At 39.7% G+C, this 18,062-nt stretch overlaps 1 protein-coding gene across 1 annotated transcript; it reads right to left on the bottom strand.

Annotated features, from left to right (window-relative positions):
• Nucleotides 1-5,792: 5,792 nt before the first annotated feature.
• On the bottom strand, nt 5,793-11,601 carry FGG (fibrinogen gamma chain). The gene is made up of 10 exons (XM_080588849.1): nt 11,436-11,601; nt 11,298-11,342; nt 10,671-10,854; nt 10,479-10,572; nt 9,388-9,518; nt 8,611-8,744; nt 8,312-8,496; nt 7,572-7,849; nt 7,007-7,173; nt 5,793-6,020 (listed from the first exon to the last, which is right to left on the bottom strand). Exons 1-10 carry the CDS (start codon nt 11,505-11,507, stop codon nt 6,006-6,008), a joined length of 1,305 nt encoding a protein of 434 aa, XP_080444975.1. The 5' UTR covers nt 11,508-11,601; the 3' UTR covers nt 5,793-6,005.
• Between the last annotated feature and the right edge of the window lie 6,461 nt (nt 11,602-18,062).

Raw genomic sequence — 18,062 nt, 5'->3', positions numbered from 1 at the left:
CTCTGCTTTTCCTCTTGTTCTGTCTTCAGAAGTCTTTGTCGCTCTCCATGTAAAGTTCATTGAAGTTGAATTGGACCCTTTGTTTTCTCCTATTTCTGGCTTTGCATTGCACGTTTCCCTTACCCAGGAAAACCCTCTTAAACTTAAATAGATCGTATACCAATATTACTGAGTCATATTCTCAGGTAGCAGGAAACATAACAGTTCAGTAAGATGATGCTACATTGATTTATGCCACTGATTTACACCTATACCACCAGAATCTGGCTTTGCAAATGACAAAGGGGTTCTATTACATTTAAGACTTAATCTTACCTGTGCATGCATAACCCGAAACAAGACTGTTTGTTTATTTCAATTCCCTGCAGGCTGTTTTGTAAAGACTTCTGTTGAATCCCATGCAGTGCCAGTAATGCTATGATGCAAGAAACACATTCTAATTTCAGAAACAGAACAACCCAACTAACTTCAGCCACAGAAGTCCAGACAGACCCCATGTTACCTTTGCTCAGATTGAAGATCAGCCAGCCATGGCTGTGTTGTTTGGTTGATAAATGTCCATAAGGCAGCTCCTGAACTCAAAGCACATAATATACTTACATAAATTCTCCATTGCTAAATTCAGCAGTGGCAAGACTGATGACTCCTCCCCACTCCAAGTCCTACACAGTTGTGTTCACTCTGGTGTAACAGTACTGTGAAAGAATTATAAGAATCTTAAGGAATTACAAAAAGCTCAGAAAAGAGTAACATGCTTGAGGGAGGGAAAGATCATGATAACAAAAAGACTTGTAGCATTGCGATAAGTTATTTCAAAGAACAGAGTAAAATGAACTACATGCAAAATATACTTGGGTCCACAGACAGTCCCCCACTCAAGCTAATGAGCTCTAATTTAGCGTACTTGATAGACCCCAAACTCTGCTCAAAGACCATGGCTTGATGCCCTCCATGCTCAGGAACACAAGAATTGCATATACACCTCCACATGCCCTCCTTGTGTGTACAAACATGTACTTGGCTGTACTGCTGGATCACCTGTGATTCTCCCTTCTCCTGATCATGTTTAGTGTGTACAGTGCTGCCCAAAGCTGTATGTTCTTTTCTGAAGACTTAAACCTCAAGGATTTTCCTATGGTGCTCATCACTCAACTATCCCAGTGCTTTACCAGCACTCATTTGTGAGGCACCACATTCTCCATTTCACAGCTGCAGAAGCCAGGTGAGAAGGTTAAGTCCAAAAGTAGTTCTTAGGTTTGGGGATCTTTTTTGTTACACTGAGTTTTTAGAATACACTGTATGTGCAGACCCCTCTGACCTCAGCTGCAGCTCTCCGCTTAGCACTGGGGCTCCGGAGGAACATCCAGCAGCCAGCTCTAAGATCCCTGAGTGACTTGCCTGTGGTCCCATGGGAATGAGATGAAGAGGTCAGGAATAGTACCTAATTTTGCAGAGTATCGGCTGTAAGAGATGACTGTACCCAGTCTGGTCTTGCTCACTACATTTATTACAACCTCAGCAACAAACAAATTGTCCTTCATTCTTCTTGCAACCAGTTCCCATGCTCAGCACTAATTAGGCAAATAATGTAATGGGAAAAACAAAACAAAACAAAACAAACACTAAAAAACACTGGGTGATAGTATCTTTAGGACTGTATCATAATGAATATGTAAGCGTAATTCAGATGTGATGTGTCACATTAGTTCTTGTTTTTCCTAACTTGCAAGAGCTTGATTTTGTGATCTTCAATACTCTCTGAATATTATTTTTGTAATTTAATAGGCCTTCAAAACAAAATGTGTTGAAGAAACAGGAAATGCATACCATTCTCTTCATGTCCAGGTTCTTGCAATGTGAGCACATCAAGTAGAAGGATTTTTGCCTTTTCAACCATAGTAACAGAGGGTAAGAAAATTTGCTAATGGTGTGATGCACGTACACTACCAGTGTAAGACTGGACATTGCAGTAGTATGAGCCAGCTTTCCTCTGACTCTGATGGAGGGTGCAGTTCTCTGGTCACCTTCAAACACAAAAAAACTTAAGCTCTGGTTCAAGTAAAACCCAGCCAACAAGGCTAGACAGGCTGGGAAAAAAAAAAAAAAAAAAAAAAGAAAAAGAAAAAAAAAAGCTGATAACTGATCATAAACATTAGGTAAGCTAAGAGGGCTTTCCTGCTTCATATGCGAAGCTGGGGAAAAGGAGGAGTTCCTCAGGCTTTCCAGTTGAGGGCTGAATCTGGGCCTGACCTTCAGCCTGTACCTTTGCTTTCTTGTTGCAATCATCCAGTCACTTCTCTGTCTGTTTGTTTGAGAAGGCTAAAGGCTAAGAGCTAAATAAACTTTGGATTTAACTTTAATTCATGATCAAAGGACAGAAGTGTAGTTTAGTGATTCGGCTGCCCTGTTCTTGGCAGGCTGCCACGACAATAGTTGGGGAGTCCGGGATTTAGTTCTGCGTTGTGTGCCCTGGCTGTGAGCCAGCTCTGAATCAGAGAATCACAGCATGGCTGAGGTTGGCAGGGACCTCTGGGTCCACCTGGTCCAACCCCTGCTCCAGCAGGGCCACCCAGAGCAGGGTGCCCAGGACCATGTCCAGGTGGCTTTTGGAGATCTCCAATGAGGAGACTCCACCACCTCTCTGGGCAGCCTGTGCCAGTGCTCCATCACCTGTACAGGAAAGAAGTTTGTGCCCGCTGCCTCTTGTCCTGGCACTGGTGCCACTGAAAAGAGCCTGGCTCTGTCTTTTTTGCACCCTCCCTTCAGGTATTTATAGACATTGATAAGATTTCCCCTGAGCCTCCTTTTCTCCAGGCTGAACAGTCCTAATTCTCTCAGCCTCTCCTCACAGGAGAGGTGCTCCAGTCCCTTGATCATCTCAGTAGCCCTCTGTTGCACTCTTTCCAGTATGTCCAAGTCTCTCTTGTACTGGGGGCCCAGCACGGGACACAGCACTCCAGGTGCAGCCTCGCCAATGCTGAGTAGAGGGAAAAGATCACCTCCCTTGACCTGCTGGCAATACTTTGCCTAATGCAGCCAAGAATATTGTTAGCCTTCTTAGTGGCAAGGACACATCACTGACTCATGTTCAACTTAGTGTCTACCAGCTCTCATTTTCCCATCATTGCCTCTGTCTCCTGTTTTATCACCAATCCCCACCACAAGTTTCCAGGAGGTGCCTTATCCTCCTCTTATCCACTTCTTCCTGTCCCTCCTCTGGAAATTTTGTCTTAGATACAATTTCCCTCCAGCCCCAGCTCTGAGCTCCACTTGCTCTTCACATTTTCCTCAGCCTATTCATCTCTCTTGGATTTGTTACTAGCCAGTCCCTGCGTCTGGTCCCATGTTTCCCCCAAGTCAACATTGCTGGGGCCTCAGCTTCACTTCAGCTTGCAAGTCAGTGTTCGTGTTTCTGAATTTGCACCACCCTCTTCCTCCAGTCTGTCTTCTTCCCTGCTCCTACTGGCTGGACAGCCAATGGTAGTAAGTACCTTCTCTCTGCCCTCTTAGTCCTAGTTTCCTTACAAAAGTCCTTCAGTCTGTCCACCTTATTTGCCTCACTACACCTCTATCCCTTCCTATTTTGTTTTTTTCCTTTGGATTGATCACAGGGATCAAAGGAAGGCAAACAGTGTAGCACTCAAACCCTATTATGAACTCATAAACTCAGACGAGGATAGGTTAGCCTAAATATAAAATAAATATAAATATAAATATATAAATATATTATACTGTCTATGCTCTGAAGGCCGCAATTATAGACTGATTTAGAAAGGAGAAATAAGATCTTTTAGAATACAAAATGGGGGCATTAAGTCAAAGTACAATATATTTACTTGAAAAACAAAACAAAACAAAAACAAAAACAAACAAACAAAAACCACCAACAAACACCAAAACACAACTAGAGAGTATTATTCTCTCTCTAAGAGTTAGAAGAGATGGATCTGTTCAGGCCCCTTTCTGATAGCTAAATGGTTGGAAACAATAGGAAGGATCTCCAAAAGGCATGAATCTTGCCAGTCTTCTTTCAGAGCCCATGGGGTATAGCTGCAGATTGGGATCTGGCAGACTCCCTTTTGAGCACTGTCAGAGGACTTCAGTGAATCATTAGGCTTCTTGGATTCAACAGCTGTGACCTGACAGACTTCTGGAGCGAGCAGATGGTCCTCTCCATAGAGGTTCAAAATTATTCTTGAGACTTTAGGACACCAATCAACAAATCAACTGGTAGAATGAGCCAATATTAGCTCATGTGAGCAACCCATAAAATGCCAATTTACGGCAATGAAATGTGTGCAGTTACAGCAGATTCTCATCAAATAAGTCATTGCAACCAAAAAGCTAGACTGGGAGGAGCAAACCACAGTTCAGACCTAGAGGAATGTGGCTACAGATGTCATAGGTGGGGCTTTAAGATTGTTTAACAACCCTTTTCCCATACATGGGATAAACTGAAAACAGAAAGTGAAAGTGACTTGGCCAATGCCACTCAAGAGGCTGTTTGTCAAACCAGGATCAGGCTGGGCTGGCCAGCTCCCAGCTTGCATCCTTCCCACAGGTCTCTCTGCATGTACCACATGAGGAACCACGGGAGAGGCCTCACTGCACAAAACATTCAGGAAAACTGCTTTGCTTGGTGAGGAATTGTGTGTCAAGACTGGAGCTGGGCTGCAAACCACAGCTGGTTGCATGGATGCAACAGAGCCATGCAAATGTACTGGTTCAGTGGTGAGGAGGGGTGGTCTCTCATCCCAAAGAGCTGTTAACCCCATGTTGACACTATGCTAGCAATGGCTTCTTCTGACCTACTCCTGAAAAACCTGCCTTCCTCTTACACTTCTCTGTCTTTAAAATAAACTATTTGAATGTGCTATTCAGAAATATCGGGTGAACTTCTGGCTGCTCAATGGTAGCTAAAAGGAAAGACCAGGAAGCATTTCTTCATATATCAACCTGATATGTATCTATATTTGTATTCTAGCCTGAATATATTTTTTGTTGAGCAATTTATCCACAAACCTAATCTGATTTGATAATTAATCCCTTACCCAGAAATACTCATCAAATATTCTGAATGAGTACATTCAGACAGCATCTCCAACCAACTCTTTGCTGTTCTTGATCTGTGCTGTTGGATTGGTAGTGTGGATTGCTGGAAAATTATTACTGTATCTAGGAAAAGCAAATGCAACTAAAATGTAATTATTTTCTACTGCAATTTTTAACATCTTTGGTCTGAAAATCATGCTATATACATTAGAATCATTTAAAATGCTTATGGATAGGGTATTCAGGAACAATAGTTTTACAATGGCATTCAGGAATAATCATTGTACAGTGTGGTAGTGTGTGCTATATAGAAAACCAAACTTCTATTCTGAATAATATTTGGGAAACTTGTTAATATGTATGTTCTGGAATAAAATATCTTTATTATTGCTAGTATACCTCCGAACACATCCTGGTTGAAAACGTATTCATTACTTTGTGGTAGGTTCAGTTAAATGGCCTTTAGCAGCAAACTAGGTCCCTTTCAATTTGCTGTGTACTTTGATCTGTGTCACAAATCAACAATTTCATCAGAAAACAAAATGAAGACTCTTGGAAACAAACCACATTTTATGAAGAAATAGCTCCAACACACACTTCTAAGCAAACAGCAGAAATTTCTGGTGTGCAATTCAGGAATGACTGAACCAAACAGATTTGATCAGAGTAACCTTCCAAGCATTATAGTGTTTACTTTGTTTTGTTTGGCCAACAGTAGAGCACAAACAGTAAGCTCAGCATTTTTGTAGTAATCAAAAATTTATTGAGAATTTGTACAGAAAAAATAACCACATAAGAAGTAAGCACTGCTCAAGGAAAACGTTTGAGCATTTTACAGCCAACAGCTTTTTACAAAGTTGACTTCCAAACTGTGGAAGGTGAGATAAGTTCAGTGTCTCACAGATGAAAGATTTATTTTCCCTGTCCATATCAGTCTTTGCTAAATTGTCCCTTTATGCGTCTCCAACCTACAACAGAAAAAAAAGACAGCATTTTAATGTTCTTCTAAGAAAGAAGTACATAAGGCTACAATGGCATGTTGACAGTGCAACATGAGCCAGCAGTGTGCCCAGGTGGCCAAAAAGGCCAATGGCATCCTGGCTTGTATCAGGAATAGTGTGGACAGCAGGACCAGGGAGGTGATCATCCCCCTGTACTCAGCTCTGGTGAGGCCGCACCTTGAGTCCTGTGTTCAGCTTTGGGCCCCTCACTACAAGAAGAACATCAAGGCTCTGGAGCATGTCCAGAGAAGGGTTACAAAGCTGGTGAAGGGCCTGGAGCACAAGTCCTGTGAGGAGTGGCTGAGGGAACTGGGGTTGTTTAGTCTGGAGAAGAGGAGGCTCAGGGGAGACCTTGTTGCTCTCTACAACTACCTGAAAGGAAGGTGTGGGAAGCTGGGGGTTGGCCTCTTCTCACAGATAACTAGAGACAGGACAAGAGGGAATGCATTCAAGTTGCTCTGGGGAGGTTCAGGTTGGAAATTAGAAAAAAATTCTTCTCAGAAAGAGTAGCTAGGCATTGGAACGGGTTTCCCGGGGAGGTGGTGGAGTCACTGTCCCTGGGGGTGTTTAAGGAAAGGTTGGACATGGTACGTAGGGACATGGTTTAGTGGGTGATATTGCTGGTAGGTGGACCAGATGATCTTGAAGGCCTTTTCCAACTGTAATGATTCTATGACACTAGCTGGAAGTTTAAAACATAGCCTTCAAAGTAAATGGTGGCAAGGAATTATTTCTGATCATGAGACCAATCACTTATCTATCTGTTAAAAGAAACATTAAAGTAGAAGGTATACTAAAATCAAAACACAAATATTTCAGTGACAAAATGGTAAACAAAGCTGATGCGCCTAAGATGCAGAGGGCTTAACACTTCAGCTGTCCGTGCTCTGTACTTGAAATGATAACTATGTTCTGTTTTCATTTTAAACATCTCCTCTCTCCTGAGGTCGAACCTGCTTGGTGCCGCCTGAGTGTTGCTGTCCATCTATTGAGAGTCTGTTGAATGGGATGATTTTCATTGCTGTTTTCTTCATGGAGTACCACCGGTCACGCCAGGTTGCCCAGATAATGCCATTGTCATATCCAGCTGGATCAGAATCTTGAGATGTGTACACGCCATCTAAAAATATCAGTTGGCACAAAATATTTAGTTGTTTCTAAAATAATTAATGTGCCCATCCCATACATATTTGTGGTACTAACAATTCTATGATATCCCTAGGCATACTAACAGTATGCATTCACTGCCCCTGACCCCCAGTTTACTTCTCTTAGGACTGATACTTCCACTTTGGGCTGGAGAGCTGCCAGAAGTTTCTACTGCTGGCGTTAATATTAACAATTATTGAAAAAAATGGGCTATGTATAGTTTGGAAAAAACAGATGGCAAAATATACTCAATGAAAGTGACTTTTTTTTCTTTTTGTCATTGAAATGTATTGTCCTTGGTTACTTTTTTCCACATGAAAGTAGGTATTTAGAAGATATCTGAAAGTAGGTATTTAGAAGATATTTTACCTATATAATATTTGCCATTCAGGTGGCCAGCATGACATCTGTTCATCCACCATCCAGATCCATCTTGCTCAGCACAGTTGCCCTCAAAGTTATCATTGTCATTATCATAGGTACTGAATCGCATGCCATTATGGAAGGTATAGGATTTGTCACTTGGATCATCTCCAAAATCAAAGCCATCAAAGGCATCTCCAGCTTCACCACCAATAAAGTATGCATAGGTCAATCTGTACTTGTCTTGTTCAGTTCCCACTTTGAATACAGCATAGTCAGCAGTGCTGTTAACAGAGGATAATGGTGAATGTAAGCATGTTGCATTCCCAGTATGTGCTCAAACGAAAAATACAGAAACAACTTTTATGCTCCAGCATTAGATGTGTTTTCTGACTCCTAGTCTTCAGTGATGTATAGAAGACCTACATTACACATATACACACATATATGTATCCCTATATGTATCCCCTACTGCTTAGGCATACTATGGTCATAAAGAATTTCTCAGACGGAGGAAGAAACAGATCTATTCTGCCAAATCAACTAGGGCTGCTTGTGTGCGGCCTTCAGGCAGACACACGTAGGGGCTGGCATCACACTTGTGAGTTCAGGAGCCTATACAGTGTCCTATGCATGTTAGTAGACCTAACAGCACCATAATTTTTTCAAAAGTATGTACAACCCGACACAACAGTGGGAGCAGTAAGCTTTAAGCTGTCATTTTCAGAAGCTTCATGAGAAAATACCTTTTTTTGCCAGTCCAGTCCTCCAGGTCTATTCGCAGGGTGTATGGCAGAGTGGACTGTGTAGTTATTAAATGAATCTTTTCGTTGCCCAGCCAGAACTCAGTGGTGTCATCTGGAGACAGATGTCCAAATCCTTCCTTGTACTGAACCCAATTTCTTCTGAAATCCTCACTTCCATCCAATCTCTGGAAAAATATATTTAAAAAAATCAACCAAAATGTGATATATTTTATGTAAGCAAATAAAAACTGTGCTGATGCAGTAAGCTTGCTTATGGTAATAACACATAAGTGGCATACCCTCTGTAATACTGTCCAGCCGTTGCCATATGAGTCAATCTCACAGTAGACTAGGAATGATTGCTTAGCATTTTGAGGCTTGATGAAGTAAAGACCACTTCTTCTGGCACCTTTATTTGCAATATCTTGACAATCTGAAATAAGCATATATTAAAAGGATTGTTATTAATCTAGCTGCAGTTCTATCCTCACATCTATTTGATATTGCAACTTTCTTAGTGCAAAAAATACAACTCATCTAAATACTGTTGCAAAGTTCACTATTTAGTCTACATACTTGTCACTGCCATAAAAAACTCACTGAAGGTCACAGGACTTGTATAAGACGAGAACGACTTTGGTCTTCCATGGAGTTTAAGCAACTTAAATGTAAAATATAGTCATTGCATTAGTTTCTACAACAACAAAAACAGCACTTCTGGAGCTAAATTTTTTCATATGACTCAGTAGAAATGTCATAATGAGTTATCTTCTGTTTGCACTCTGTCCACAGCAACTCTCCTTCTGTCACTGATGACATACGTTTTGGGATAATCATATTTTGGTCAAAAAGGCCAAAGGGGCAAGTGAGACCTCTGTTCCATTTGAATGTCCTTCTTGCAGAGCATCTACCCAGTACTTAAATTGTTCCAAACACTGACTTCAGAACTTGCAATCTTACATATCTTTGTAAAAATCTATGTCCCTTAAGACTACGTATACTTCATTGCTGTGATGCCAACTGGCAATACACGCAACTGAATTAACCCTCTACCATACAAGAAGCATTTTGTGCACCTCTTCCGGTCGTCTCCTGTATTTCAGCAGTATCTCTGCATGGTTCCTGACAGCTTGACTCAAGCTGAGCAATCTTCTGTTTCAGTTGCACGATCCTGTTGGTGTTCGTTATATGTGCGTCTGTCAACTGTCTGGAAACATAAAAATGCCTCGTTGCTTCAGGTGTTTCTTATTGACAGTAATACACATTTCTCTGCACACATGCCTGACTGATGTAGTATGCTGCAACATACATCCCTGCAAAAGGGGAAGACTCTCTTAGCACTGATATTTAAAGTTAGGAAACTAGCCAAAATGGGAAACCATAAACTTAATCTTATGCAAAACTTGACTTGCCTCTAATCAGCAAAACTCAAATCAGCAATTCATGCATGACTGTAATGCTATGGAATGTTTTTCTTCGTTCTCATTAGTAAATGATAAATTATTCTTCCTTAATTGTGGGCACATTTGTAAAACATAAATTATGTAAATAAACTACTGCAATAGTCAGTGTGCCTAAGCCATATTTGATATAGTGTTACAGGTGCAGAGATTTTGCTACATTCAGGTCAAAAAACATATCCTCAAGTTTTAGCCAAGTTAATGGTGTTTTCATTTATATTTTCAACATCAGCTTACAAAAGACTACCATTGATTTTATAATTACTTGTGATTTATGTCTGTGGAACTGAGCTGATATTCTAGGATATATGCAGAAAAACTAGCCAGAGTGAATGACTGTACAAATATTCCATACACTCTGCATTACAAAGCAAACGATATTAATAAATTCTCCCAAGCCAATGAAAAAAAAAAAGTTAGAAATAGTTGGCACAGCAAAAGAAACATAAAAACATTGCCAGGCTTCATGACATTCTTATCTTGCACTTCATGCACAATTAATAGATTACGCAGATGACCAAAGAATGTACTATCAGACCCTTATGATCCTAATGTATCTTGCTAGGGAGCTAGTAATGACAGTGTGGGCATAGTGGTGCACATAAGCACAAAAACCCTTTCTGAAGAAGCCTTAATTGCAGTTGATAAAAGTAGAGAAAGAAAATTATTTGGACTGTCAAGTGATATAAAAGGTGGGAGATACCTACTGTATAGTACTTTCATGAGACAAAATAGTGTTTTCATATCTGATAATTTCTTCAATTATTTTCTTGGACTTCTGAGTCAAACCCTCAACTGACTCTAAAACAGACAAATGGATAAAATAATTGCAGTTAGGCAAATTAGAAAAACAATTGACATAATATTTTTCAATTGTGTAGTTATTTTTATATTCTCACGTTGTTGTGGCTGCTTATCTGGAGGATAGAGGGTTTTGATGTGTTGAATCAAATAATCTACTTTTCCTGTGGAGTTAGTAACTTGCTGCAAAATTCTCTCAATTTCCAGCAGTTCGTTATCCGTAGTGAGACGATATTTGTTAAAGAAATCTGCAATGCCACAGGTTGTTGGGCAGTAGCTACCCTAAAGAGGAAAGAATAATAAATTATAATGTTTCAGGAGCAAAAAAAGGACAGCAGAATATTTGGGCAGGAGAGCTCTAAGTCATGGTTTGTACAAATGACTGTGGGTAAAAAAGGGGTAGGCATTTGCCACTGTCTGTGGTGTTTAAATTTACAGAGACAGTTTAGTTTCACACTGTGTATACGTGCACACTTAGAAAGAAAACAGTGCATGCTGTTACTTATAGCGTCTTCTAAAATGCTTTTATCAGCAGCGCAGCTGCCTTTTTCAACATATGTTTATAGCTACTAATCAACAACGGGTTTAACCACAGCCAGTTTAATAAGTATTGAAAATAACAATGAGGATCTAATGAAGCTACAAAAGATAATGGCAGTTAATAATCAGTGTAGGAAGGCTTTGTTTAGACTCTTAATATAAAAGGAAATTGTTCATGTACTTACAAATCGTTCATCTAATATGCAGCAGTTTTCTCTGGTGGGAAGGTACTGAAGAGAAGAAACAAGATCATTTTCAGTGAATTTTCTCCAGCAGCACTTTCAGCGCTGACACATTTTCTAACACTCTGCCTCTCCACTTACCGCCAGGCTGGTAGAGAAGAGCAAGGAGAGGAGATACCCCAGTGGTGTCCATCTGCCTGGCTTCAGCCCCATCGTGCCTGCCCCACCGTGTGCTGCCAGCCGAAAGCGTTCAGCCCAGTGCCCGAGGTAGCAGCACCTTTATCGGCAGCCAGTTTTGGCTCAGCACCCGGCCGCAGCGGTTTAAGGGAGCAGGCTGGAGCTGGGGGCGGGCTCCGTGAGGTAGCGGGAAGAGGTGGGGTAGTGGTTTGAGGTGGATTCCCAGAATTTGCACTCATCTCGTACTCCTCCCGTTTGCAGAACTTGCTTCCTACTTGTCCACTTTATCTTTGTTCCAGCCAGGCCCTAAAGGAGGCAGAAAGGTGAAACAAGGACTGGAGAAGCTACTTCTAGTAACACAAGTGTAAGCAGATTCACACGTGGCTTTGGGATGGGGACTGGCAGAAGTGTCACCCAGGTAGCATAGGTAGAAGCCACAGTAACTACGTGAACTGTGTGCAACACCTACCCATAGCCTAAGGTGAAATAATACTAAGAATATTTTGCCCGTATGTAGTACTTTCCCTATGCAGAGTTGAACATGCTTTGCAAAAAGGGCTCAACATCATTCCCCCTACTTGGCAGATGATAAAACCGAGGCAGGTATAAAGCCACATTGAGCAGTGGCATAGCTGCAGAAGATGCCAGTGATATTTCTCACAGGCAATCGAAGCATGAATCTTCTCTATCCTTCATTTCAGGGAGTTTGTTTGAATGACTTTGATCAAAGCTGCCTTGCTGGGGTATTAATGCTATCAGTATCCTGGGATAAGAAATGTTTTCCTTCCTATTGCAACAAGTCTGGAACAAGTGTTTGCAGAAACATGCTCGTTCTAGATAAAAGTGCTATCTCTCCAGGGACAGAGACCAGCTCTGAGATTGTGTTTGTACTCTGCCTCATTCAATACATTTTCAGGACAAGACTCCACCTTTTACGTGGCTAGTTCTATTTGCTAAATAGTGAAAATGGAGTAAATAAAAATGGATAAAAGTCAACTGCTCTTGTGTTTTCTATTATCTCTTTATTAGTGCTGTTAACATGAGCTCAGGAAACTACCAGTGACTCTCCTTGCCATTACAGCTTGCACATTGCTCAAGCTTGCTTTGCTGTATTTGCTGGTGTGAGAATGACACGGGATTCAGAGGATGATGGAAGTTCAATTTCAGTGGCTGTGCACAACCAGGGCTCCTTTCCTAAGCTTGTATAGCACGAATATGTTCCTGGTATGAACTTTCTCCAATAACTGGGTCAGGTTCAATCACAGATGTACTCTCGAGGGCAGGTGGGCACATAATGTTTGTGACACAATATGTGAACCACATAACACAATCCAGGTAGCCCTTGTCCTTTAACAGAGTAAAGAACATGCCCTTCCCTTTTGTTACTAATAGTAGTACATATATATTGGAAACTCTTTCGGAAGAATATTTGGTAACAGAACATGCAAAAATTTGTCTTGCATCTCTAGGCAAAAATTTCAGGACTCAGAAAAGATGATAACAGTCAACATTGGCACTGAAATATATTTGTTCATTCTGAGAAAAAAAAATCCTAACTTTTTAGAATTAACACACGACAACAGCTGTAATGAAATAATTTCAGTGTATAATATGATAATTTTTGCTAAAGTCACCCATATCTCAGATAACAAAAACAAAACAGAGTTTTACTGCTCCAGATAACTGGCTAGTTGGGTTTGGAAAAAAAAAGGATCATTATGACTACAAAAGGGCTAGGAATGGGAAAACTGAATTTTCACCACATTCATGAAGGAATCAGTTTGTAACATTTCTTTAATGATTACCAAATATCTCTATACTGCATTTATAAGAGCTGCCTAGTTGTATTTCTGGTTCTAAACTCTTTTGCTTCTTAGCAGAAAATGTAACTATTTAAACCTGACAACGTCTTTGTTTGTTTTACTGATTACACGGTCATGGTGTAGCCTTGAATAATTAGTCCTTTCATCTCTTTGCTTCATTCTCTTTAGTTCTATGGTTTCACGTTGCATTGTTTTGAAATAACTTATTCCCACTTTTCATTAAGTCAAAACCAGTACGTGTTCTTAGTGAAATGGCAATGTGATAGTTTTCCTCCTTTTCATACCATTTCCTCTTGGTTGGTCCTGGCTGCAAAATAGCTGACCCTTTTACAAAACAAACGTGTTAGAGACCTTGTTTTACCCAAAGACGTGCCCAACATAAGTTAGCTGTGTTGATTTTCTGGCCAGTTTTTTTTCTTTCCAGTAAACTTATTTGCTGATTTGCTAACAAATGAGGAATGATTAATGTTAGCATGGGCAGAAAAAGGAGTTCTCAAATTCAGTTTACTTCTTTTCTTGCAATTTATTTTTTTAAGCAGATAGTAAAAGTGAATCATTTATTTAAAAGAGTCTTGTTCAATTCAATTAGTTGATTAGTATTTTTGTCAAACAGCCACATGGAGAGTATCCAACACCTTCCCGTTATTCACAGCATATTTTCCCTCAGGAATATCAATCAGAATATTCTTGTATTTGTAAATTAGTCCTTGAATATCAGATTATTCTTATGACCATCTTAGAAAAACAACAGTTTTCCAAATTTATGACTCCTACTCATGTACTTTAAGAGTCTAACTTGAAATATCAATCTATACAATTTCAGAAATGCTACAGTGATTTATTTTAGCATTTCCATCTTTTTGTTGTTGTTGTTTTAATGGAAACTTAAATGTAAAAATATTTATTTTTAGAAGTGTTGAAAACCCCCAAAAGTAAATATGAAACCTACAACCTACTACCAATATGCGCTACCCTGCTTATACTACTGCCAATAAACTCTGAAGATTAGTGGGCACAATCTCCTTTGCTAGGAGTGATAATTAGGCTGAGAAATTGAAGTGATTAAAAAGCTATCTACTACTAAAGCTATGCTTCTCATATGCTATAAAACCAACTGCTTTACAAATAGAAAAGTGAAAATGAAAAACAAAAAAAAAAGTTGTGTAAGTCATTTTTCGCTTTTTCTTTCAATATTTAAATCTTGGGCAAAATGCAAATGGCAACATTTTTGCCAATTCAACAGTCCACTCTGTGCAGCAGTCATTCTTCCTCGCACTTCCTGAAGTAAATACCTGGAGGACTGGTTAGTCAGTAAATATTAGTTACCAGTTGCTCTGTGTAGGAAAGGCTTTTATTTCTTTTCACTTATGAAACCAGCACAGATTCAGGCTGTTTCTGTTCCAATATGGGCTGGAAAGGGTTCTGGTTCTTTAAAAGCTGAGTGAGGTCAAATACAATATCCACGTGTTTCATGTCAGCTATGGTTGCATTTGGAGTGTTTTGGAAAGAATTCAGAAGATATTTTGCTGCATGCACACCATGGATACGGAAAAGACAATTTCCCTCACTTTAGAATATATTCTTAAATAATGATGATATGATAAATATTTATTTATTTATTTATTTAATCTAAGCAGGGAAACTGCTGTGATGTTTGTTAAAAGTCATTTGGCATGTGACTTATGCTATTGTGGTCATCTTTTTCCAGCACTTTTTATACATAATATAGCAACATAAAATGTAGTTCAGATTACATGATTACTTGCTTTATCACTCTTGAGGTTTTTCTGCATCCCAGAACACAATGTTATACTTCAACATACTGAAAATCCACCAAACATACTAAAAACCCCAAACTATCAGCTGGGACAAGTTAAACATCGTTATTTAGCTTTGAGCAGCTTGTGCCTTAAATAGGGGTATTAGGTGCAACATTGCAAATCCTCTCCCTTTACTGATTTACAGAGATCATTTTCAACTGTTGATTTGGTTAGAAAACGTTGGCTTTTAGACTAACTGAAAAAGAGAGATTACAATGTATGCTTTACCTTGAGGGCAAGAGCAATGAACTCCATTTGTTAAACAAAGACATCCACTAATTTGTGGGGAAAAGATAAGTAATAACTTCAAATATTTGCTGAATATTTTGTAATTAGTTGAGAGGACAGAACTTCAATAAATTAAATAGACCCTCCTCTATACAATGAAAAATATTTATTGGTATCTGCTGATAGTATTGTTTTGGAAAGGAACTTATTTACAATGGTGTTAACAGAAAGTAGAAGAAATGTAATGTTTCACAATAAAAAATTGGCCTGTGAAATACTTTGCTTGTACTTTTTTTAGTCATTTTTTAGGATGCCTGACTGCCAAAAAAAAAAAAAAAATCCTAGAAAAAGCTAATTTGCTTTGGAACAATGTACTCTGCATTGTCTGCCCTGACTTCCAGGATTACTTCAGGATGATGGTAGAACTAATTTCACATTTCCTTTACACATCCTCTGTGCTCCATGCCGATGCACAAATCTGTTTACAAAGAGGGAAACACAGGCCTAAATTTGAAACGTTAATGGCACTAACATAATAGAATTAAATGGAAGCATTTAGTGCCACTGAACGAAATTGTGAATCTGAGACTGACCTACATTTGTCAATACAGTCAAATACATTTCCTGTATTTGATCAGGAAAATAATGATATTCCTTATTTATTTATTTATTATTTTATTTTTAACTCTGTAACCTTTATCTTTCTCCAGCACAAATAAATAAATAAATAAATAAATAATACAGCCAGGTTATTTTCCCTCTCTTCCCACAATTTACGAGAGGAATTCAAAATGCATATTGTGCTTAAAAGCTGTACATTAAGCAGTAGAGCCAATGGACATGGCTTTTTACCATGCAACAGAGCTATGGCATCTATCAGTGTTAGCCTGCAACACCTATCCAGGCTACAAGTAGAGACATTTTACTAATACCTCCAGGTATGTATTTCACATAGGCTTGTTACTGACTGGCAGCTCCACTACAAACCCCACAGTGCCATCTGATGTCCTCAAAGAGCAATAAACTTTTTCCAAAATCTGTTTAATCACACAAAGGCCAAAATGTCAACACGACAGGACATTGTTTCCCAAGTCTATATGGAAAGGGTCCTCTAAATAACTTCTCTCTGTTTTCATCAAAACAATCCTAAACTCACGTGCAAAACAATGGGCTCTGAACTGATCGTTACTGCTCATGATAGAGACCATTGGGATGTGGTAGGTAACTCTATGGAAACATTGCTTCAGTGCTTATTAGCACCAAACCCCAAATAAACCACTGGAATTGCGAGGAAAGGAATTCAGAACAAACCAGAAAATGTCATCACACCCCAGTGTGTACCTGGTTCATTGGTGCCTTGAAAATTGTGCTGGTGGTGGTCCCTACGGAATATATATATATATATATATATATATAAACTGGAGAAGGCTCAATGAAGGGCAGCAAAGATGGCCACAGGTGTTCAGCATGGGGAACAGTGAGTCAGCTGAGACTCATCAGTTGGGAAAAGGGGTGATTTAGATGGGCTAAGACTGGGGTCCCCAGAATGATAAGTGGCACAGGGTGATTTTTCAGACTGTTTTTTCTTGAGAGAAACAGAGGATAGTGAAATAAGCTAGTAGGAGTCAATTTCAAAACAAAACCAAGAGGTTTTGTGGCAACAAGTAGCAGACCAGTGGAACTGAAGCATGTTCTTCTGGATACAGACTGTTTGCAGGAGCACAATTGAGGGTTAATAAACAGATAGACAACAGCTCAGTTGAAACTAGAGGGTGCCAATTACTCCACAGAATCATCAGCTGCCAACAGTCTCAGTAACCTGCAGTAAACCTCAATAAAATGCAGTTTTGTTCATCTGTGTTAATTATACAGAAGAACAGAGTCTCCAGGACTACGCATGCCACCACAGCTGGATACAACTGTGTTCCCAATGTGAGGAACGTGCCACCATATAACTGCTTCTGGATGACAAAACTAAGACACCCCATGTGATGGTAATGTGGGGTGAAGTAGTTTCATACTACCCTGCATAACCTGCACCCGCATGGACTTTATCTTGATTTTAAGAAAATCATGTCTAATCAAATGAAGAGAATTCAGGGAGTGTATAAATTACTCTCATCAACAAAACGGATAATTTGTTGGAGCCTTACCAACCCTTTTAAACAGCCAATGAGTCTAACCTGAGTAAAAAAATACATTCACTGGGGAAAGGAACAGAACAGTGGCCTTCATTTCTCCAATGCACCACTTCAAATAATGGAAACAACCTAAATCCTTTCCTCATATTTTTGACAGAACCATTGACAGGTGGGTTTTAGTATCTTATATATGTTGCATATTAATTCTCTCAAGCACACGTGCAAGTATTCATATGTAAATTTGATGAAATGGTAATCTTGTATTCATTCGTGAGGGCCTTAAAATGTCTTTTGGCAAAGCACAATCCAGCCCATCACTGAGCCAGTTGCTGCCAAAATCCATGCCAGAAAAAATACCTGAAACAAAATTGAAAGAATAAAGTACCTTTTAGATCCCAAGAGTGTTATACCAATATATGTGCGTGTGGATATTTGTATGTTGATACAGGTAAAATGTGCGAACAAAAAAAATGTGAACAGAGGTTTATCTGGGAAGAAATGCACCCATTTGCCCCCCAGGACGGGTGACGCTGGCTGGACAAGACCGCTCCCCCCGAGGCCTCGGGGCAGGGAGCGGCT

This window comes from Anser brachyrhynchus (genome assembly GCF_964034855.1).
Source record: "Anser brachyrhynchus genome assembly, chromosome: 4".
Taxonomy (NCBI): Eukaryota; Metazoa; Chordata; class Aves; order Anseriformes; family Anatidae; genus Anser; species Anser brachyrhynchus.
Note: the sequence above shows the minus strand (reverse complement) of the source record. Positions and strands in the feature narration are given on the sequence as shown.